The following is a 23,479-nucleotide window of genomic DNA, read 5'->3' as shown; positions in this document are numbered from 1 at the left end:
TGGCACAGTAGTTAAGAATCCACTTGCCTATGCAGGGGACACGGGTTCTAGCCCTGGTCCGGGAAGATCCCACATGCCACGGAGTAACTAAGCCTGTGTGCCACAACTACTAAGCCTGCGCTCTAGAACCCACGAGCCACAACTACTGAGCCCATATGCCACAACTACTGAAGCCCGCGCACCTAGAGCCCGTGCTCCGCAACAAGAGAAGCCACCACAATGAGAAGCCCACATACCGCAACTAAGAATAGCCCCCACTCACCACAACTAGAGAAAGACCGTGCGCAGCAACAAAGACCCAACACAGCCAAAAATAAATAAATAGATGAAGGAAGGAAGGGAGGGAGGGAGGGAGGGAGGGAGGGAGGGAGGGAGGAAGACGGACCCAAGTAAGGAAACAGCTTGTAGGTCTCATTCATATAAAACTGAGGAAGAAAGTATATCTGAAAGAATATGCATAAGATGTCTTAAAGGATAATTAACAAATGTTAGCAATATCTCTGATAGTAAGTTTTTAAATGATTTATTTCCTGTTTCCTTTTCTGAGTTTTTTAACCTTTAGAAAAATAAGCATATAATGCTTTTATAGAAAAAAATCATCTTTACATTATAATGATGTATATTAGCAGTTTCTGAACTCTTTTAACAATAGAACCATTATTTCAATCATAATCTTATGGAAATACAAAATATAGTAAAGATTTAAAACAAAACTGTGACTCCGGTCAAATCTAGTAGGACAGACCCAAAGACCCAATTAAATATACTCTTTCCACAATTCCTATGCAGCCCCCAAGACAATCCAGAGAGTAACATCTTAGCTGACCTAAACTCACTGTGAAAACTAATATAGATCTGAGCAAGTATAATACAATTCCATTTTGTTTAGGAATAAAATTTATGCAGCTATATATTTCTGCATATAGAAAAAGTAGATGACGTGATACCAAAAATGAATATATTTCACAACTTGTTGGGCTTATCAATGGAGTTTTCCCCTCTTATATACATAACTTTTAATTGATTGCAAAGAGCATAAATGTTATGATTCAAGGGGAAAAAAACACATTTTAAGTACATAAAAACAGACAAAGGAAAATACCAAGGATATAAATCAATCTACACTGACCCTGGTAATGTTATCATAGCATTCAAATTCACAAGAGTTCACTTGAATTCAAAGTAACACTCTCAATGCACCACGGCATCTTGAGAACCATCCTAGTTCTACTTCCTCTCCTTCACATAATATTTCTGCTTTAACATAGTTTATGTATGTCTGAAAACAGACCACAAGTCTAAAAGTGTAGTATAATATATACAGAATAGTAAAAAACTAGGTGGTCATTTAATAAAAAACTTTTAAATGAATGCCAAGTAAAAAGAATAAACTTTGTAACATTCAGGAAAATACCAAGCACTTTTCCGAAGTTAGAAAAATTAAATGACTTCTTTCACTTACCATCACCTCCATATTCTTATGAGGTTCCACGAATCCATTAACAGTTAACTTACGCAGCACTGAAAAGTAAAATCAAGCTTTACTTACATCTTTTTTTTCATAATTTTTTCCTATTAAAATCATAATCATAATAGACTCAGAATCACGAAGCCTCATCAAGCCTGGAGGTTAATCTAGCTTAATCCTTTCATTTAATAGATAAAGAAAGGTAACTCCTGGTCACTGGTTGGTTATGAAGTGGGAAAGATGGAACTAAACCCCAGTTATTGTGACTAAGAAGCAACGCTCTTCTCACTTATCATAACTACTCATGTTTTTTAAAACCATACTGCAAAATTTAGTTCAATTTACACAACTGTTAGCACTTCTCACTTGCAATAACACCTACAGGCTAAGTTGAGACGGTTACCTCTATTCCATAAACTTTAAACTATGACTCAACAGTGACCGAAAAGGTTTATTCAGTTTCAGGCTACATTAATGAAAATATAGTACCTCCAAAAAGGGATAAAAAGATTAAACTCTATTTCCAAATCTGGAATAAACTACAGTGCTCAATTACGAGCATCACATTTTACAAGTAAACCAATGTACACAGGGAGACAAGCAGGATTAACAGATTTGAAGTCAGATCCAGACTTAAATCGTAGCTCCAATGTCTAAAACTGTATTATTTTGGGCAACTTTTCTGATCTCACATTCCTCATCTATAAAATGTGGTTATAAGTCCTACTGCATAGGGTTATTAAAGAATTCAATAGTACAATATATGTAAAACACTTAGCAGAATTCAGTAACAACAAGCATGATAGCAGCATAAGACTACCACCTTATATTATCAAATTTAAAGTCATTCACTTTAAGAAAACAACTTTATAGACAGCATTGCTTTCTATATAACTAAAGACTTAGTGTTCATGAGGTGAAGTCTAAGGGCAGTGTAACCCACATACCTACAGTCAATTATCCTTCAATAAAGGAGGCAAGAATATACGATGGAGAAAAGACAGTCTCTTTAGCAAGTGATGTCGGGAAAGCTGGACAGCCGCATGTAAGTCAATGAAGTTAGAACATTTCCTCACACCATACAGCGAAATAAACTCAAAATGGCTTAAAGAGTTAAATATAAGACATGAACCATAAAACTCCTAGAAGAGAACATAGGCAAAACATTCTCTGACATAAATCGTACCAATGTTTTCTTAGGTCAGTCTCCCAAGGCAAAAGAAATAAAAGCAAAAATAAACAAATGGGACCTAATCAAACTTACAGTTTTTGCACAGCAAAGGAAACCGTAAACAAAATGAAAAGACAACCTACAGACTGGGAGAAAATGTTTGCAAATGATGCAACCAACCAGGGCTTAATTTCCAAAATATACTAACAGCTCATACGACTCAATAACAAAAAACAAACAACCCAATCAAAAAATGGGCAGAAGACCTAAATAGACAGTTATCCAAAGAAGACATACAGATGTCCAGTAGGCACATGAGAAGGTGCTCAACATCGCTAATTATTAGAGAAATGCAAATCAAAACTACAATGAGGTACACCACCTCACACTGGTCAAAATGGCCATCATTAAAAAGTCTACAGGGACTTCCTTGGTGGCGCAGTGGTTAAGAATCCGCCTGCCAATGCAGGGGACACAGGTTCGATCCCTGGTCCGGAAAGATCCCACATGCCGCAGAGCAACTAAGCCTGTGTGCCACAACTACTGAGACTGCACTCTAGAGCCTGTGAGCCACAACTACAGAGCCTGTGAGCCACAACTACTGAGCCTGGGTGCCACAACTACTGAAGCCCATGCACCACAACGAAAAGCCACTGCAATGAGAAGCCCGCGCACAGCAACGAAGAGTAGCCCCCACTCGCTGCAACTAGAGAAAGCCCGTGTGTAGCAACGAAGACCCAACACAGCCATAAATAAATAAATAAATAATTTTTTTGAAAAAAGTCTACAAGTAATAAATGCTGGAGTGGGTGTGGAGAAGAGGGAACCCCCCCTACGCTTTTGGTGAGAACGTAAATTGGTACAGCCACTAAGGAGAACCGTATGGAGGTTCCTTAAAAAACTAGAGTTGCCATATGATCCAGCAATCCCCTTCCTGGGCATATATCTGGAGAAAACCATAATTCGAAAAGATACATACACCCCAATGTTCATAGCAGCACTATTTTCAATAGCCAAGACATGGAAACAACCTAAATGTCCATCGACAGATGAATGGATAAAGAAGATGTGGTATATACACACAACAGAATACTACTCAACCATAAAAAAGGATGAAATAATGTCATTTGCAGCAACATGGATGGACCTAGAGATTATCATACTAAGTCAGAAAGACAAATACCATATGATATCACTTACATGTGGAATCTAAAATATGACACAAATGAACTTATTTACAAAACAGAAACAGACCCACAGACATAGAAAACAAACTTATACTTACCAAAAGGGAAGGGGGTCGGGGAGGGATGAATTAGGAATTGAGATTAGCAGAAACATACTATCAGTACTATATACAAAACAGATGAATAACAAAGTCCTACTATATATATAGCACAGGGAACTATATTCAACATCCTGTAATAAACCATAATGGCAAAGAATATGAAAAAATGTGTGTATATGTGTGTGTGTGTAAGTGAATCACTTTTCTGAATCACCAGAAATTAATACAACATTGTAAATCAATTAAACTTCAATAAAAAGTTAATAAAGTCAGTGTATTAAAATTAGGCTTAGAATGCAAATGTCTAAAGACCTTCAGTTTCATACCCTCAATTATATACAACTCAAGTTACTGCACCATAATAGGAGAAAATAGGGCTCAAGCTGAATCCCTTACCCTGGACAAGATCTTTCCCACCACAGGACCTTGGTCTACACTATCTGGGACAGTGCTTTCTTTCTCCCTTTATCACCTAGTTAACTTCCATTTATACTTTATGATTTTAGTTCAAACATCAGTTTCTCAGGGAAGTCTTTTCTGACCTTATTATCAATCATCATAACATTGTAAGGCCCCCCGTCACAGATGTCATTTTACATGTACTTGTATGACCATTTTATTATATGTCTCCCCAGAACCAAGCACCTACCTATAAATATGATGAATGAAGTAATGAACATATGCCTGTCTAAAGGATACTAAATGTACACAGGTATAAATGCAAAGATTACATGTGACAAAAGCTCTAGTCCTAAGTATTTAAGTCATAAAAGCAAAGAAATTTACAGCTTGACAGAACAAGTATTTTAAAGAAAAATGCTATGAGATTTTTCCAGGTCAGGATGCCTTAGAAATGCTAATGTGTATCTAAGACCTTGAGATGCTGTGATATCGAAAAGCCTAAAGCAGGCTAATGTAGAGTAGAACAGCATCATTTGTGTCAGGAGTTAGGCTTTGAAGTCAGTGAGACAAAAAGACTCTACAATCAAAAAGATTCATGAAAATTCCTTAATCATTAAATACAGTACTTACACACTGCTTTATGTATCTAATCTTGTATCAGTTTCTCTAATTCTTTCTGTGTAAACATTTCTAAGGCCTTTTAATATCTTCCTCAAGAATGTTGGCAAAACCATCTCTATTCACTTGTAAAACCACCTGTACAATGGATTGGATTTTACATGTCAACAGTCCTTTAAAATAATTTGTCCACAAGGTTCCCCAAAATGTGTTGACAGTTTGGGGTTTGTGCATCCACTATCTTATCAATGTAAGTGATGCACTGGAGTAGTGCCATTGTAAGGTACTAAGGTGAGTATGATAAAAGGGTTTACAAATAAAACAGAGAATGCAAAATGAGCTGCAGTAAGAAAGAAATAAAGGTTGCCTGAGCTCAAACTAAGAAACACAAGATAAAAGAGCCTCAGCAACCAGAACAGAAGGAAGACAAAGAGAATAAAATGATGGTGAATGTTTTAGAAAGGAAATGAACCTCGGAATACATGCATCAAGATAAGCTCAGCTCAGGGAAGGTGATAGAGATTTATGCTAAGGGAATGCCTATAAACAAAGCATAGGAAAACACAGGCCAAGATAGCACCCCAACAAGCACCTTCTAAAATCCAAGTGAGCCTAAGGTACAAACAAGAAAGATGAGTTCTCAGGGAAAAGAGAGCTGGGAGATAGAGCTCAACTAATAAGCCTTGGGGACAGAAGTTTAGGAAAGTCGACATGACAATAATAATGGTAGCAGCCCAGAATGAGAAATGAAGCAAAAAAGAAGTGCAAGTATTTGAAAGGTATGCATTCAGAGCCATGAAACTCCAGTAATGTGAAAATAACTTAAAGCTATCCATCTGAACTATGTGTGCTCTCATCAATTAGCGTAGAGGAAGAGCTATTCTTACAAAAGAAAAGCAAACTACAAGAGCCCTTGTCTCTGCGGGAACTATTAACGCCTTATTCTTCCACCAGTGCAACTGGAAACAGAAAGTCCATACAGATAAACTATTCGGCCACTATTCTGAGGTATGTTGTTTCAAAAATAAGCATGTCAAGTTTAATAGTACCTTTCAATGACAGTAGAGTTCGTTCTAGTGAACTCAGAACTGCAGCTTCATTGCCAGAAGAAACTTGTTGAAGGAATGTGTCTGTGTGGTGATTCCACAGAGAGCAGGCAAAACTATAAATTCCAGAAGCTAACTGCAAAGATATCAACAAATTTGGTCACAATATTATTACAGATTTCAGTAATCAATTAGACCTACGTAGTAATACGTTTTGGTTTTAAAACTGAGCACACATTTTCAATGAGATTTAAAACAGTCAAGAATCACTTACAGCAACATTTTAAACTTTTTTTAGTCACAAGGCACAGCAGTTAAGTATAGTTTACACTGGCTGCTGCTAAGAACACACACACACATGCCCCCCCCCAAATATTAGTTTCTTGAAACATTGCTTAGCCTAATGCCTGCATTGCAGTCTGATATTTCCTATTTTTACTTTTTTTTCTTCCACTAATAGTTGTAACACTCAGCTTTAAAAACAGAACTGTCACTGAGTTTATCAGATAAATCAATATACTAAGAATACAAAGGAGTTAAATTTCTGTGTTCTGCCAATTCTACCCATATGGTCTTGGGTATTTAAAGCCAAGAACATAACAAACCACATCACTTGTCAGGCCACTTGCCTAATATGTCCCAGTATTTAAAAACGTGACTCACACTGAGAACCACCTTCCAGTGGTATCTTCATTTTTTTTCCAGAAGATCTAAGAGCAAACCACCTGAGCCTACATGGCAATCTTCTTTAAATAAAATTATACATAAGTGCATATGACTAGTTATCATTAGTACACTTCAGAATTATTTTTTCTTATTTGAGATATGTCATATCAACTAATTAAACACTGTATTTACTAATGTGGTCAGGCATCAGAAACCAGTCAGAAATGCAATCCTATAAATATAATATTTCTATGAAACAGCAAATTCCACTTCTGTTATTTTAATTCAGTAATCTTAATGGTCTGTGCGTCCAGGTATAGAGAAACAGCTTCACCATACCCCTTGGAAACTGCACATATCTACACAGGCAAAGGCTTAAACCTCAGCTAATCCGAGTATTGGCAGAACATCTTGTGATCCTCCTGGAACACAAGAGGATGAAAGGCTTGTAAGCAACTGCTAGAACACCAATCTCCTGCTCACCTCCCTATCTCCTCTGTTAGATGGTTTCTCACGGCCTCCTGGAATCTGATAAGGTATAAAGTATCCTATCCCACCCCTAACTCTCTCCCCCAGAAGAGAGCTGCAGAATATAATACCACTTAGTTACAGTCCAGAATTGGCTTCCCAGCAATGGGGCATTCCACAACCTGGACTGGAGTCATCCAGCCCCTATTGCTTTGGTCATTGTTTTTAGTGTGTAGACATATAGCATTTGTGACAGAAATCAAGAAAGAAACAGTAGTATGAAAAAACTTTAATATTCTTCTTTGTTTCACACTCCAATTCTGGAGCTAAGCACCTAGTTTAGGCATTAGGCATCTATTACGCCACAATTCATAATTCTTTTTAGCTAGCCTACAAAAGGGCTCTGCACAAACAGCGATGGCTGGAATGAAGCAGCAATAGCACTACACTTTCAGCCCAAGGGTAAAAGGAAGGAGACAGACAAAGAAGGAAGAAACCACAAGAATTTGGGACGGAATACTGCTAACTATCCTGTAAACACAAGCCCTCCACAAGCTTCTATCTGCTCCAGAAAATACCAACTGATACATGGTCACAAAAGGCTCATCTGGAAAAGAGAAAGTAATAATAAAGCACAAATAGGAGGGATAAAAATATTTATTCTACATTTTATTCTCAAAAATGTAGAAGGGGTAGGGGATATTCAGTTAGACAATATAAAAATAAATTATTTAATGAAAGATTTTAGGTAGTAGTTCATGAAAATCCCAAATACTTGCATTTTTCTTTTTCTAAACCAGAAGAAACAGTGCCACCCACTGACTGCTTAGCAACTTTGTAGAAGCACACAGACTTGACTCCTTGAATATCAAAGGCAAAACATTACAGGAAGTTTTATTTCTTTTAGCATTTTAAATATTCTTAAACTTTTTTAGCCTCAGGACCACTGTCCTCACAATTTTCCCCTAAGAAAAGTGAGCACCAAAAATGTTTAAATCAAAGTCTTGTAATTCATCACTAATAGTGGGGCAATGAATATTATCCACAAACTGGAGCTTTCAAAACCTGCTTAACCTAACTCTAATCAACAAGATAGGGACTTCCCTGGTGGTCTAGTGGTTAAGAATCCATCTTGCAAAACAGGGGACACCGGTTCAATCCCTGGTCAGGATACTAAGATCCCACATGCCGCGGGGGCAACTAAGCCTGTGCACCACAACTACTGAGCCCGGGCGCTCTGGAGCCCACATGCCACAACTAGAGAGAAGCCCGTGTGCTGCAACAAAGAGCCCGTGCACCACAACTAGGACCCTACACAGCCAAATAAATAAATATTAAAAAAAAAAAAAGATAACCAAAAACTGTTTCAACATGTCAATGGTGCACCAATAAAAAAAGAAAAAGAGAGAATACTACTCTAACTTAAAAAGGCTCCTAAGAAGGAATTAATTCCCTGGCAGTCCATTGGTTAGGACTCCGCACTTTCACTGACAAGGGTGCAGGTTCAATCCCTGGTCAGGGAACTAAAATCCCACAAGCCGCATGGTGTGGCCAAAAAAACAGACACTTAAACATGATCAAATGCTATGTACCTGCCATATTCATTTTTCTGGCTCAAACACACCACCTGTAAACATATTTAAGAACAACGTAGAAAAGTGGCTAGAAGTATTACATCATATTAAATCACTACTTTCACGTGTGTCAAGTATGATAAAAGTTAAATGATTATATATGCTAAGTAACCAGATTAGGCTCAAGATGGAATCACTCATGCTAAGCCCCATAGCAGCAAACCAAAACTTAGAACTAAGGTTCTATGCTGGGCTCTCCCAGAAAAGGCAGGTCTAGGTCAACCAATCAGTGCCTGCCTGCTCAACACAAGTTACCTGACCCAGCTCTAAGACTTCTCTTTGCTCCATATGAGGAAAATAACCCTGATTTAGCTATTCAGCTAATTCCCAGTCTAGCTTCCTTGTTCCTGCTCACTTTTGTACAAAAAACTCTTTCAGCTTGTACAGCTCTTTGGAGCTCCTATCTGCTAGACTGGATGCTGCCTGACCCATGAATAGTTGAATAAAAGTCTACTAGGGGCTTCCCTGGTGGCGCAGTGGTTGAGAGTCCGCCTGCCGATGCAGGGGACACGGGTTTGTGCCCCGGTCCGGGAAGATCCCACATGCCACGGAGCGGCTGGGCCCGTGAGCCATGGCCGCTGAGCCTGCAGGTTCGGAGCCTGTGCTCTGCAACGGAAGAGGCCACAACAGTGAGAGGCCCGAGTACCGCAAAAAAAAAAAAAAAAAGTCTACTAAATCAGTAAACTGTCAGTGGAAAATTTTCTTTTAACCTTTAAAAAAATAAATCTATCTTTTTACAAATGAATACTCAAGTATTTAGTAATAAAATATCGTGAAATCTTTAAATTACTTTAAAATATCTTAGAAAAAGCAATAAAGCAAAAACAGTGAAATGTTAACTGCTAAATCTAGGTGATGGGTATATGGCAGTTAATATTTTTTCTTTATTTTTCTATATGTTTAAAAAATTCACAAGTAACTGTTAAAACATCCACACATTTGTAACAAAAAAAGGTAGTTACTTTAGTAGTAGTCAGCTTTTTCCTTAATATTTAAATATAAATTTGTTTCCACTTAACCATGACATACATATATATCAAACTACCCAAATGTGTCAGGCCAGAAGCTTTGGCGGATTATAAGGTTTCAAAAACAATTTCCAAAGTGCCAATGTCTCTCAATTGATATTTATTAACTTTCAATGAAAGACATTCCTAAAGACCTGTAACATCTGTTACCTACATATTTTTTAAGTAAAATCTAATTTTTATTTTGTTCTCAAACTTGCCACTGGTACACCTCAGGCCCAGGAAGGTCGCTGTGGCCCATCTTCCAGATCCCTCAAGTCCTCTAATCCTAGCAACAGCCATAAGGCTGTCCTTAGCTACTGATGTCTAGACAATGCTCTCAGGTATACAGAATATGATCTCAATATGAGGAAGGAGGAAGTGAAACTACCCTCCTCTCCATTTGGGATCCTGCCTTTGTTCACAGCTGCATTTCAGGCATCCAATACAGTGACTGGCAGAGTAGGAACTCAAATATTTGTCAGACAGATAGAGATGGGCAAAAAACAAAGCATAAATCGGCAATGCTTCAAGAGCCCCTTTTCCTAGGACCCAGACAAAAGTCCTTGTGAATCATCCAGAAAGGATAAGCACCATGCTATACTCGAAATCTCCTCTTCTGTTTAGTGCATAGCTTTTTTTTTTTTTTGATCAAGCTAGTCACCTTGACTCTCTCCTCCATTAAAACTTCCCACCAAAAGTTTCCTCATATTTATATAAGCCTAGACTCACATGCATGCATGCACGCGCGCGCGCACACACACACACACACACACACACACACTTAAGTCCCCACACAGGCTCATAGCAGAGATGACCCTTTGTGTATTATAGGAGTCACTCTTTAAACAACGTGATTAAAAGCCAATTTGAATTTGGCAGAGCAAGAGACAAGATCTAGAATCAGCATTTAATCAGTACTTGGCATTTAAAATCACCCAAACGAAACTGAAAACAAAATGAATTTAACCTACTTGATGATTTGCTTATAAACACATTTATCTTTTAAATAAATTTCACTATTTTGTAAATTTCCTGGAGGTTCAAGCTATACCATATAAGTGGCACCTTGGCATTCTCAAATTTAACATTCATAACTTCAACTATTTGGGAATTTTCCCTAAGGACCACATCATGAAATTATAAATTTATAAGAAGTATGAAAATCTCTTTTACGAGGCTGAGTGAGCTTATACTAACCAACCCATCTCAAAGTAGCTATGTGGTTGGTTCTGTTTTGTTAGTTTATTCAGAAAACAGTAACTCATCAGGAAGACTCTTTGGTAGTATTGTAACCTGACTTCACCTTGCCACACAGTTTTCTCTTATCTTCACCATGCAAATAATACATATGCTGTTAGTGGGAACATTATTCATCATAAACCCTTCAGTTTTTTATATTTTCCTAAATGTTAGCTTTGACTATAATAACAATGTAATACAGTATTTAGTTTTCTTCTGTGGCAGATTTTAATAAATTACTAAATGAACTTTGAGGGTTTGTGTCTTACGCCTTTCCCCATGAATGTCAAGAGACGACTATTTGTCTCTTTCATCTCCTTCAGTACCTTAGATATCTCTCGTAACACAACAGGCAAACAGTATCTGCTGACCTACTCTCAGGGAGAAGAATTTAAGATTAATTCCTAACATCCAAACTTAAAAAATTCATAATAAAAACTGGTTATGGAAAATGTCCTTTTTAGAGATTCATACTCTATAAATATTATTAGATGAAATGACACATTAAGATTTGCTCCAGAAAAGAGGAAAAGTAAACGTGGCAACTCCTTAAGAACTGTTAAATATGAGTGAAGAATATATGCGGGTTGTTGTATTGTTCTCTCAACTAGAGTATATTTGAAATTTTCTTAATTAAGAAAATGATATAACTGGTTGTATGCCAAAATTCCACAGAAAAGTATCCAATACAGTCAGTAAGTCAAGAACTTAACTGTATGCTAAGAAAATACAAAAAAAATAAAACTAAATGTACAAAGGTCTTGGCTTCTAGAAAAAACAGTGATTAAAAACGCAAAATTGGGGCTTCCCTGGTGGCGCAGTGGTTCAGAGTCCGCCTGCCGATGCAGGGGACACGGATTCGTGCCCCAGTCCAGGAAGATCCCACATGCCGCAGAGCGGCTGGGCCCGTGAGCCATGGCCACTGAGCCTGCGCATCCGGAGCCTGTGCTCTGCAACGGGAGAGGCCACAACAGTGAGAGGCCCGCATACCGCAAAACAAACAAACAAACAAAAAAAAACGCAAAATTGATATTTAAATTACACCATAACTAAGATTTCCATCTCAAAACTTTAATGGTGTTTGTATAGATTAACTTGGAATAATAAAGATTATAAATTCTCAGAATCACACAACTTTAGAATTCAAAGAAAATTTTAAAGAATCATAAAGTTTAAATGTCTTACTCAAAATTCCAAAGCTGCTCAGTACAAAGAAACATTCTTCACTGGAAACCAGGTCTTCTCATACTTGTTAACCCATATTTCTAAACACAAGTGAAATACACTTGCTTTCAAAAAATCTTTTCTTCTTTTTTGAGTTTCAGATTACTTCATTTACCATAGCATAAACCTTTGTGGGTTACACACCATGTCTACAAGGTATTATTTGGTTAATACATTTACAAGTACATTAGAATTACTATCTGTACCTTAAATCCCTTGCTTTTGTAGACTTTAGATTTTAACTGTACTTAATGCCAACTTTTTTATATTCAGGTTTGTATGAAAAGCTTATGATTTTCTAGAAAATGAATCCTCTTTGTGTCAAATCAAGCTCAATTTTGTAACTGCAAAGCAATTTTCTCTCCACTGCTGATTTTGTAGTTTGTCACCCCTGAAAAAGACATTTTAACGTGGAGGGAAAACAAGATATAGAAATTGTTGGGGCACGCAGAGCAGTAGGGAAGGGTTTTAAGTGCACACTGCACTACTTTGCCATACCAACTAGCTCAACTATGACCTTACACTTAATTTTAGGTGGGAAACTAATTTAGTACATGAAGACCATCTTAACAATAAAGTAAACACATTATTAAAAGGAAGATTTCCCCACACTTCAGATTACCGAAATAATAGGAGTTGCTTTATTAACTAGCAAACTTGCTCTTTATAATAGTATTTTCCCACACATGCTACCTTCAATTAAAGTACATATCTTGTTCCCCAACCCCATGAGACAAGACTCCCCTCCTAGTCCCTACTGTGCTCCATGTTTCCAGGTTCAGATACTCCATTCCAGAATGAAAGGTGCTAAGCTGAATTATTTCTTCCCGGTATCTTGAGTTTTGTATATGCTCCTCAAACTCCTGCTTTTTGAAGTTTTGCACTATACCACTTTGAAATCTAGAAGGTATCTAAGAACAAATCTCTTCTTTTACCATTTATTCATTTAACAGTTACTGAGCACCATCCACTGATGTGCATTCTCCTGGGCTGGATAGTAGGACTATAACAATAAGAGCTACAGTCTGCCCTCATAAAATTCCGTGTGGTGGATCTCAAAAAGGTAAGTCAACAATTATAATGTAATTACAATGCAATGTACAGTGTAATAAATACTCTGCTGGAAGTAAGTACAAGATGCTAAGGAGACCTATATTTCATTTTATATGGAGAGGAAATAACCTCACACTACAAGAAAACCAAGCAAGAAAGTTGAAGTGGACAGGAAGCTAACGCAAACAAGCTATACAGACTAAGGCTAGTTTAGAAACAATTTGTAGAGCCTGACTAGGCTAAATATAAATTATATCTGAAAACCAAGGAGGCAACACATTAAGAGAGTACAACTTAAGAAAGTCAAACTAAGAAGTAAGACTTCTATAGAAGGGGACCCTTCACTATAGAGTAACTGTAACCCAGAATCTTCTACACATTTGATTTTGGAAAACATCTACATAAAAGAAATTGAAGGGGCCTAAGATGGGGATAAAGGTGAGAAAAATCAACAAGAAATTCATAGAGAGACTTGAGAAGATAAAATGTCCGTTTCTTTAGTCCTTGTTAGATATTAAGCAAAACTGACAAGGATTTTAAAAGCAACCTTTAACAAAAAGAATTTCTTACACTCAATACCCTCAGATAAATAGAAAATTGGCTATTTAAACCTACTGGGTTAAAAATAAAGAGAACATAATGTGGTTCTGGTTTAAACTTTGGTGTATTAAGAATCACCTGGGGAGTGCTTCCCTGGTGGCACAGTGGTTCAGAGTCCACCTGCCGATGCAGGGGACATGGGTTCGTGCCCCGGTCCGGGAAGATGCCACATGCCGCAGAGCGGCTGGGCCCATGAGCCATGGCCACTGAGCCTGCGCACCCGGAGCCTGTGCTCTGCAACGGGGGAGGCCACAACAATGAGAGGCCCGCGTACCGCAAAAAAAAAAGAATCAACTGGGGAACCTATCAAAAATGCAAATTCCCAAGCCATATCCTCAAAGTGAGGATTCCAAAGGTAAGCAAGAACACTTAAAAACACTTGGAGACTCCCACTGTTACCTGGTACAGTTCAAAATGTTAGGTTGAATAATATGAAAATCACTGTTCTGGTAGTTCAAAACAGTGAAATACAAACAAAAGCACCAAAGCAACTGAATAGAGAAGGTAAAGTTTTTTCAACAAATGGTGCTAAAACACCTACAGACACCCTCAGTCGTGTCAGACTCCTTCCTACATCCACCGATTACCCAGGCGTGTCAATTGTAACTTCCTAAATTTCAACTCTACATGCTTCTAAATGTTCTCTTTACCGCTGCTTCATTTAAGAGCTTTATCATCGAATCTGAACTACTTCAGATAGCTTCAAACCAGTCTCTTTGCCTTCAGACTGTTCTCCACCAATTTTTCCCCCTCATTGGCGACTAAGTGACCTTACCAGTCATATCACTAACCAGCTTAAAACCTTTTGGGTGTTATCTATTAGTATGAACCTTTTGAGGTCAATTAGAAAGAATTAATAATCCTTCAATAAGATATTTAGAGGTAAAATTACACACCTTTTAATACAAGTAGCACAGTTTTCATTATCAAATTCTTTGTTAAATCACTTACATCATAAAACAGTTTTCTATCAGCAGCCAGTCGTTTAGACGCCAGGGTCTTGGTAACATGATAAAAGGTAAGCAATGCTCTGTGCTGTCGAAGATCATCTTGTACTTTGACAGATTCTATAAGAGTGGGAATCAGTTCAGGCCACTGTCTAGGACAGTCCAATCGAGCAACTTTTGCAATCAGCACGGCAATCTGAGTTGCAATCTAAAGGAAAAAAAATTAATCTTCAGAAATAAACATACGAAATTAAAGCAATAGATAAGGAATGCATTCATAGTTGAAAATTACCTTTTTGGTTAATTATACATTTAACAAAAATGAGTAAGATTTCACTGAACAACTGCTTAAGATAGTAGCTCTCAAAGTGTGATCTATGGATCCCTAGGGGGCCTAGGATCCTTTCTGTGAGATCCTCCCTTTCCCAATAACGTACCGGTGTGAAGCTAGATTTTCATCACATAGCTTCTGCCAAAATAATATCACAACATTGTAAATAGCAGATATATTTGAAAATCTAGATGTCTTCTTTTAAATAGCCAGACACTAAAGAGATAGGCAAAAATGCCAAACAATGTTACTCTTCTCATTAAATATTTATTGTTTGGGGAAATAGCTATTGTTCACTTTTTTAAATTCTACTTATGTTAAAAAATAATAGTTTTTTAGATTTCTCAATTTTAATTTCTAATACAATAAATATCAACATATATAACCATTTCGTGTTTTATTTTAGCAGTATAAGGAAGTTCTAAGAATGCAAACTTTGAGAACCAATGACCTCAGAGTAGAAATGAACATTAATATTAGGTATTTACATAATATTTGTTCAGATCAGTTTCACAAATTCTGGTTGACAGAACACCTAAGCAATGGTTTACCCCTCAATCACCCAAGACCCTGACCCCCCAACCACCTCCTGCCCCACGGAAAGTAACTCTGTTCCTCTCCATCTTCCCTCATCTCCCTCAGTTGAAGAAATGCACAGCAAAAAACTCAGATCATTTAAATAGGTTTAGATAAAACTGCATTGGATACACCACCTAATACAGTGTGCTTTAATATTCAAATTAAAGAATCAAATGTAAGAAATAGTAGTAACTTGGAAAAATAATTTTTGTATCATAAGCAAACTTATTTTATTCTTAAAAGAAAAATCTCACTATAAGGGAAAGAAAAATTCAATTCCCACAGAGTAGTGAGAACTTCAAATGTGATGAAGGAAACAGACAAAAACCAGAAGCCATCCTGTAGTTTAGGGGGAGGGGGGATGGGAGTGCTAAATTAACTTCTATAATTAATATATAGAGATGTGCTTTCAATATTGGCTCAAAAACTGAAGAAGTTAAAAAATATATAAGTATATCTATCTTCAAATGACTTCTGAGTTTTAAATCATTAACAGCCAAATCTAATCAAAATTCTTAACAGGTAGACTTGGATCTAAAAATTAAAAAACCATCAGAGAAATGTGTATAAACATCACAAATTAACATTATAAGATTTTATTTTTAACGCCAAGAAACAAAGTTAGTTTGGAAAAGAAGCAAAAACTAAGGGAAAAGAAAGAATAGTTGGCACTCATTTTCTCACTAACCTGGTTTATTGGTTCATTGAAGTTGGTGATTAGCCCTGCACGCAATGTAGATTTCTCCTCCTCTGAGAGAGCACTGTAAAAAGATGTATTTGTTATGCAAGAGAATGCTGCCTAATAATGAATGCAGGTAAGCACGACTGAGAATTTTAGCAATAAAAAGTCTTTCAAACAATGTGTCCTTGATTGTTTTGGTAATTAAACAGAATTATTTCCATTACTTGTATATTGACACATCAGGTAATACAAAAGCACAAAATTCCTTCACAACTGAATAAATAGGAAGCACAAAATAGTAAGCAATAGGAAATAAGATAAATCCAGAGTAAAGAACGTGATATTTTGATGTTTCCTTCTATTGATATAAAAACAGTTGCCTACCAAAAAATTAATGACGGTCTTTAAAAAATCTATGAGTAAATATTAGTCTTACACTGACTTCTTTTACAAAATTCTATGTGGAAAGGGATCAGGAATCAGAGAATATTTGGGATGGAAGACTTACTAGAAATCAACTAGTTTAAAATCTCTCATTTTACATGTCTGAAAAGAATAAACACGATACTAATAAGTCTGACTGCAAATGAGGAAGGAAACTAGATAGCAAAAGGAAAGAGACGGAGACTATCCATCTGTATAAGATTGTATACATTTTGAATTTTGAACTACATGAATGGTTTTATTTATTTTAAAATTAAATTTTAAAGACCTGATTTTAAGGTTTTCCATTCTGGCTATGATAGAGTAGCTGGCACTGGATGAATCACCCCCCAAAAAATCTGCTATAGGGCTTCCCTGGTGGCGCAGCAGTTGAGAGTCCGCCTGCCGATGCAGCGGACACGGGTTCGTGCCCTGGTCCGGGAGGATCCCACATGCCGCGGAGCGGCTGGGCCCGTGAGCCATGGCCGCTGGGCCTGCGCGTCCAGAGCCTGTGCTCCGCAACGGGAGAGGCCACAACAGTGAGAGGCCTGCGTACCGCAAAAAAAAAAATAAAAAGTTGCATACAATTTTTTAAAAAAATGTTTTAAAGCGTCTGTTGAGTTGAATTGTGTACCCCTCCCCAAACCCTCCAAAAGCTATGTTCAAGTCCTAACCCCATATACCTGTGAATGTGACCTTATTTGGAATTAAGGGCTTTGCAGATGCAATCAAGTTAAAACGAGGTCATACTGGATTAGCGTGGGCCCTAATCCAATGACTGGTGCCATTTATAGGAAGAGAAGAATTTGGACAGAGACACAGAGAAGATACTTGAAAATAACACTATGTAAAAATGAAGGCAGAGATTGGAGTGATATTTGGATATTAACATACCTCTCTCAGTAACTGATGGAAAAGGTAGCTCAAAATCAGTAACAACACAGAAGACTTCAATAGCATAATTAACAAATTTGACCTGATATATAAAACATTATAATCCACAACAGCAAAACATACTTTCCTTTCAAGTGCATATAAAACATTTACCAAAATACCATATGATGGGATCATAAAACAAGACAACACATTTCAAAGAATGAAATCAGTAACAACAACAAAAAGTCCCACATGTTTGGAAATTAGGTGAAATACTTCTAATTAGCCTATGGGTCTAAAAAGAAATCACAGGGGAATTTTAAAAATAGTTTTGAATGAATGGTAATGAAAATACTACATATCAAGGCTTGTGAAACTGAACTAAAGCCATGATTACAAAAAAGCCTTAATGTTTTAAATGCATATAAAGAAAAACTGAATATCAATTATCTAAGCTTCCATTTCAAAAAACTAAAAAAAGAACAGTAAATTAAATTCAAAACAGTAATCAAAAGTACATCAAGCCTTATAAAGTACAATACCTAAAGCAAAGATAGAAAAATAGGCCAATAGGACAAAATAGAGAATCCAAAAACAGATCCATATGTATAAAGTGCCTGATTTATAACAAGGGAACCACTGAAATGCTACTGGGGAAAAATACATGGTGCTGCCCCTACTTCACATCTATAACTTACACAGAAAGTGTAAGTTTACACAGAAATCACACAGACATACACCAAAATGTGAAAAGTAAAAAACAAAGCTTCTAGCAGAAAAAAGAATATTTTCATGGCTTTGTGTTGAGCAAAAATTTTGTAAACAGATCCCAAAAGAATTAATTATAAAAAGAAAGGTAGCTAAATTGAACTTCATTAAAATTACAAACTTCATCAAAAGATACCAGCAAGTAAGTGAAAAGGCAAGTCACAAAATAGAAGATATTTTCAAAATATATATATTCAACAAAGGACTTATATCCAAATATATATATAAAGTCCCATAAATCAATAAGATAATCCAATTTTTTTAGATGTGCAAATGGCAAGCCCTTCACAAAAGAGGATTTCCAAATGACTAATAAGTATACGAAAAAGGTACTCATTGTTTATCAGGAAAATGCAAAAATTACCAAGCACACCAGCATGACTAAAATGAAACAGATCAGACCAAGTATGGTGAGAATGTGTAGCAAATGTCAACGCCCATGCTACTAGTGGAAGGGGAAACTGGTACAAATAGTTTGGAAAACTAATTGACAGTATCTACTAAAGCTGAACATACACCTAACCATAAATGACAATAAAATGCAAACTTATATGCAACAAGACATGCAAAAGATTTTTCAAAGCCGCCTTATTTTTAATAGTCAAAAACTAGAAACAACCTTCATACCCATCAACAGCAGAATGGACAGATAATGGTGGTATGTTCCTAAAATGGGACGTTATAAAACATAAAAGAACAAACTACTGTCCCATGCAACTACATGGATAAATCTCACAAATATAACACTGAATAAAAGTCAGACACAGGGCTTCCCTGGTGGCGCAGTGGTTCAGAGTCCGCCTGCCGATGCAGGGGACACGGGTTGATGCCCCGGTCCGGGAAGATCCCACATGCCGCACAGCGGCTGGGCCCGTGAGCCATAGCCGCTGAGCCTGCGCGTCCGGAGCCTGTGCTCCGCAACGGGAGGGGACGCAGCAGTGAGAGGCCCGTGTACCAGAAAAAAAAAAAAAGTCAGACACAAAAGAGAACATAATATAAGGTTTCCATCTGTATGAAACTAATCTAAGGTAAAACTAATCTATGGTGAGCAATGTCAGATCTTTGAGGAGGACATATAGGTGACTGTGAAAGGGCAGAAAGGAAGCCTCTGGCGTGCTAGTTCTAGATTAGTTCTGAGTGGTAGCTACACGGATGTGGTCACATTACAAACATTCAAACTGTACCCTTCGTTTGTGTACTCTTTAAGTATGTTACATACTATACTTCAATAAAAGTTTTTTTTAATCTTAACAGTGACTTGCTCAAGATTAGTAAACAAAAGAGAAGACAAGATTAAGATAAACATGGGGGGGACATGTGGAACAGGTGAAGGGAGTATAAAAGTACAGACTTCCAGTTATAAAGTAAAGAAGTCACGGGAATGTAATGTACAGCATGGCAACTACACTTAGTAATATTGTACTGTGTATTTGAAAGTTGCTAAAAGAGTAAATCTTATAACTCATCACAAGAAAAAAAATTCTCTAACTATGTATGGTGACAGATGTTAACTAGACTTACGGTGGTGATCGTTTCACAATACATACAAATTTTGAATCATTATATTATACATCTGAAACTCATATAATTATATGTCAATTAAACTTCAATTTAAAAAATAAACATTTAGACAAAAGGAGTTAAAGCCCAATACAATTCTATGCTTTCCCATTAAAAATGATCTCACCTACTATATAAAAAAAATTAATAAAAAATTAAAAAAAAACAACTAATACTAAACTTTCTTCGGGTTATTTCTATGGAAATATGTTAATATAAATGTTTCAGACATTACTTGAAATTCCTAAAAATCTTATATGTTCTGGTATAATGTTATAAGTCAAAATTCTAATTATTATTTTAAAATGTATATCTCAGAAATAACTAAATTTCCTTGTCAACTGCATTATCATAAACTTTCAGCAAATCTTTAACCGTGGTCATTTTTAAGTCTTTTGTCATTTACAGACAGTTCTGGGTGGACTCTGATGCTTTTGCAAAAATGTTCCTATAAAAGGGTTTCATCGGGCTTCCCTGGTGGCGCAGTGGTTGAGACTCCGCCTGCCGATGCAGGGGACATGGGTTCATGCCTCGGTCCGGGAAGATCCCACATGCCACGGAACAGCTGGGCCCGTGAGCCATGGCCGCTGAGCCTGTGCGTCCGGAGCCTGTGCTCCGCAACGGGAGAGGCCACAACAGTGAGAGGCCCGCGTACCGCAAAAAAAAAAAAAAAAAGGGTTTCATCTTCAAGGAATTCATGGAAAAGACTCTGACAAGCACAGGTTTCTGGTAACTGACTATACTGCTGAACTGAATGAATAAGATAAGCATTTTCAGAACTCTAATGGAAAACCGATGAATTCATAAAAGTGCTAACAAAAGATCAAGATGAAAAAAACATTAATTACATGGGACTGAGTGAACTGATGAGGATGATTATAATTTTTGTGACTTTGTTTGAACTTAAAAAAATATGAGAAAAAATAAACCAATATTGATACATTAAAAAAAAATAGTTCTTGATATGATGCTTCAACTCAATTCTTCAAATAATCTATTTACATTTTAAAAGAATGTTTTCATTTTTTGCTTAATTATTTGAATCAAATATAAGCATTTCTAATTTCATGGAAACAATCACTCTCTTCATAAAATTAGTAATTCATATTTTATCGTCATGTGGATTTAAATTATCTCTTAGAAAATATGATTCAAATACCATTGTTAAATCTTTTGGGTTGCTTGGTTTTATGTCATACATGACACAGAAACATACAAATTTATAACATTTCTTGCAACAATGCCTTGCAGTATTATAAATACGATGTTGGATCCCTGTCAGTTATACAATTCTTCTGTAACTTAACAGCAGATATTCTAAATTGCATAGCAGATAATGTCATACAAAATATGAAGAGAACGCACAATTTGAAAAATTAAATTAACTACATTCTTTAGATGTTTTGTTTCTTCATTAACTAAAAATTTTGTATATTTTCTGCCTCCTTATTCTCAGATTGTTTTCCTCACAACTTTCTATAGCTTTTATTATTTTTATTAAGAAACACATGCTCACTTTATAATCATTAGAAAAGAAATAGTGCAGATAGAAAGAAAAACCCTAGAATCCTATCATCCTGAGATAACTCCTTTTATCCATTCAATTTCTTTCTCTGCCTTTCTTTTACTCTTTAATTCTCTCCTTCTGAGAAGTGTGTCACACACACTTTTTAATACAAAAATGATCTCTTAAGCTCTGTCATAAATTTATTTCTCATATTTATATGTGAAAATTTAGATGACATAATTATTAGCTCATGCTTTAATGACGTAATTTAACACTTAGTTACCTGATTTTTTAAATTGTTTCTAGATTTGTTTTTCCTGTTATCAACAACAAACATTGCATACACATTATACAGTTGTTTGATTATTTCCGCAGGGTAAATTTTTGATGGGGAATTTTTTCGGTGAGGAATATGTACATTTCCAGTCTTTTTAATGTATATTCCCAATGTGCTCTCCCTAATGGTGGTGGCCATATATAATCCCCCTGGCAAAGGTTCAGTGTGCGCTCTTCAGGACTGTACGTTACATTCCTTTTTAAAAAAAAATATATATTTATTTATTTATTTTTGGCTGCATTGGGTCTTTGTCGCTGCGCGCAGGCTTTCTCTGGTTGGGGCAAGCGGGGGCTACTCTTTGTTGTGGTGCACCGGCTTTTCTTGTTGCAGAGCACAGGCTCTAGGCGTGGGGGCTCGGTGGCTGTGGCTCATGGGCTTGGTTGCTCCGCGACATGTGGGATCTTCCTGGACCAGGGCTCGGACCCGTGTCCCCTGCATTGGCAGGCGGATTCTTGACCACTGTGCCTCCAGGGAAGCCCCCTACATTCTTTTTAATATATGCCATTTCAACAGGTGTGATCTTCTCATTGCCTAAATTGGAAAAACTTTGACTACTAATGATTTAAACAATTTAAAATATATTAATTAGCCAAATGAATTCCATCTTTGAGATTCATCTACTTTTTCTAATCTATTGTCCCTTTATTCTATTTATTGGAATATAGGTCTCCTCTATGGTTTCTTTCTTTGACTTTAAGCTTAGCTTCTGCGACACCAAATTATATACATATTAACCTGTATTTTCTTTAGATACCTTTATGTTTTGAGTTTTTTACAATTAAACTTTTACTTCACTGTTGTGAAGTAGAGATAAGGCTCTAAATAGCAGTACTGAAGAGCGCGTCTTTCCATCCTAATTTGAAATGTGTTCTTTATTATGTACAAAATACTTACATGTACATGCATCTTCTGGACTTTTTCTTCAGTTTTGTTGATCTGTTTATTTTTGAAAAATGCTACATTGTTATGACTGTTTATTTCTGATATGTTTATAATGTCAAGTAATACAAGTACTGTGTATTACAAAAAAGTAAATAAAATAAAAATGATCTCTCTAATCTTTTTATAACTATGCTGCACTTTTCAATTTTAATAGCTTCCTTCTATCAATCAAATCCCTGAAACGATGTTTTCTCCTATAATGTTTTTTTTGTTTTTTTTTAGATGCTGGGGGTAGGAGTTTATTAATTTATTTATTTTATTTATTTTTGCTGTGTTGGATCTTCATTTCTGTGCGTAGGGCTTTCTCTAGTTGTGGCAAGTGCGGGCCACTCTTCATCGCGGTGCACGGGCCTCTCACTATCATGGCCTCACTTGTTGCGGAGCACAGGCTCCAGACGCGCAGGCTCAGTAGTTGTGGCTCACGGGCCCAGTTGCTCTGCAGCATGTGGGATCCTCCAAGACCAGGGCTCGAACCCGTGTCCCCTGCATTAGCAGGCAGTTCTCAACCACTGCGCCACCAGGAAAGCCCCTCCTATAATGTTTTGATTCAAGCTTGAAATTCAAGTTTTCTCCTATGTCAAGAAGCCAGGTTCAACAGTTTTCATGTAACTATATGCAACTGTATTAAACTATATAACTA

General features: G+C 36.6%; 1 protein-coding gene across 1 annotated transcript in view; it reads right to left on the bottom strand.

Moving 5' to 3' along the window:
- Positions 1 to 23,479, bottom strand: part of IPO11 (importin 11) — a 215,564-nt gene that overhangs the window by 157,364 nt on the left and 34,721 nt on the right. Inside the window, exons 4-7 of the mRNA XM_029217487.1 lie at positions 16,433 to 16,505; positions 14,839 to 15,042; positions 5,997 to 6,129; positions 1,463 to 1,521 (exon numbers count right to left, since the gene is read on the bottom strand). Coding sequence (XP_029073320.1) covers positions 1,463 to 1,521; positions 5,997 to 6,129; positions 14,839 to 15,042; positions 16,433 to 16,505 — 469 coding nt within the window. The remainder of the gene's footprint in view (positions 1 to 1,462; positions 1,522 to 5,996; positions 6,130 to 14,838; positions 15,043 to 16,432; positions 16,506 to 23,479) is intronic.

The sequence above is a fragment of the Monodon monoceros genome, unplaced genomic scaffold, assembly GCF_005190385.1.
Source record: "Monodon monoceros isolate NGI ecotype Baffin Bay Population unplaced genomic scaffold, NGI_Narwhal_1 Super_Scaffold_12, whole genome shotgun sequence".
Classification (NCBI taxonomy): domain Eukaryota; kingdom Metazoa; phylum Chordata; class Mammalia; order Artiodactyla; family Monodontidae; genus Monodon; species Monodon monoceros.
This window is presented reverse-complemented; position numbering and strand designations above follow the sequence as displayed.